At 44.4% G+C, this 1,383-nt stretch overlaps 1 protein-coding gene across 1 annotated transcript in view; it reads right to left on the reverse strand.

The window, feature by feature from the left end:
• Positions 1–2: 2 nt before the first annotated feature.
• The window catches only part of LOC107468296 (nonsense-mediated mRNA decay factor SMG7-like), a gene marked incomplete at its 3' end in the record, with an annotated part of 4,363 nt that continues 2,982 nt past the window's right edge, over positions 3–1,383 (reverse strand). Inside the window, 1 exon segment of the mRNA XM_016087557.3 lies at positions 3–1,383. Coding sequence (XP_015943043.2) covers positions 3–1,383 — 1,381 coding nt within the window.

The raw sequence follows: 1,383 nt of genomic DNA on the forward strand, positions 1-1,383 counted from the left end.
GAGTTCTGATTTCCCATGAAAGTAGGTCCTCCGAGGTTAGGATCTCTCTGGAGTCTCAACTCCTTCTCCTTCAGGTACTCTAGCAGAGACTGTGGCTCATTTCTCATGTCTGTCACAGCACCACAACCATAAGGGCTTGGCCTTTGAAAATTGTTGAAGAGACTTGCCTTCTGTTCACTTGCACCATAAGCAGAAGTTAGAAAACCTGGCTGCAAAGGTGGTGGCCCCGGCGGTTCCATGTTTGTGTACTGGTTAGAAGGCAAAGGAATAGGATTACCCCATCTATCAAACTGATTAAACCTGTAATTCTCATGATAGAGCAAGTTTCCATGATTTCCAGGACCAGGAGTATTCATATGAGTAGGCTGCACATAATTGTTGGCCTTCTCAGGCTTGTAACTCTCTCGGTACCAACGAAGCCATTCAGAGGAAGTCATTCTTCCGGGTGGCGTGTATCCATTGGTAAAAGCTGGAAATCTAGGATCATATCCGGGTGGTCCATAAGCAGAACTCCAATCTTGATAGGCACTTGGTGGTGGTGGTGGTGATTGGTTGCTTGGATATACTTGAGAACCAGATTGTAGATTGGTGAACCAAGCAGCATTATCAGGCAACAATGGAGCAGAAGGCATTGGATTTGGAACAGAATATGTGGCAGAAGAGGGATGGAAATTTGAAGATTCATTGGCCAAAATGGTAGTAACAGGGTTCTCTGTTTTGTTATTGATGGAAATACTAGCCAAGGATGAAGTGGCTATTTCATCAATGGGTTGCAGCCTGTGTTGTGCAAGACAATTTGTTCCATTATTTCTGTTGATGCTGAAGCTTCCTCTATCGAGGACCCAAGCGCTGAGCGAAGGAGGGCCGGCCGATATTGGAGCTTCAGAAGAAGTATATGCATTTGATTCCTTTGTTGAAGGTTCTTGCTGCTTGAATGATTTGTCACTCCTGAAGTTTGAAAGGGTAGCATGGAATTCCCATGGATCATTTTGAGCTGGGTTTTGTGCCATAAGCAGAGAAGTAGCACGGCGCAAACAATCATCAGAGGAGGTGTTTTGTTCATCCTTGTCTTTTGGTGATGTCTGCTCATCAGTTGAGATAGAAGGGTATGATGGTGCTGAGTTGTACCTTGTGAGAGGCCTAAAGAGAATAACCTCCTCTTCTTCCACTGCAGAGGATTTTCCATTGCTACCAGAGCTACTTAAACTATCCTTTGCTATCAGTTTGCCTTGTTCGGCCGCGGCGTCTTTGTTGATTTGCTGATTAAGATGTTTATCACTTGTACTATTGCTGCCGGTCTCCACCTTTTCTGTTCCTTTCTTGCTGTGATCTTCATCTGAACTAGCCACATAAAACTTGTTTCCTGATTCATCACATGTTATC

Source organism: Arachis duranensis, chromosome 10 (assembly GCF_000817695.3).
Source record: "Arachis duranensis cultivar V14167 chromosome 10, aradu.V14167.gnm2.J7QH, whole genome shotgun sequence".
Lineage (NCBI taxonomy): Eukaryota > Viridiplantae > Streptophyta > Magnoliopsida > Fabales > Fabaceae > Arachis > Arachis duranensis.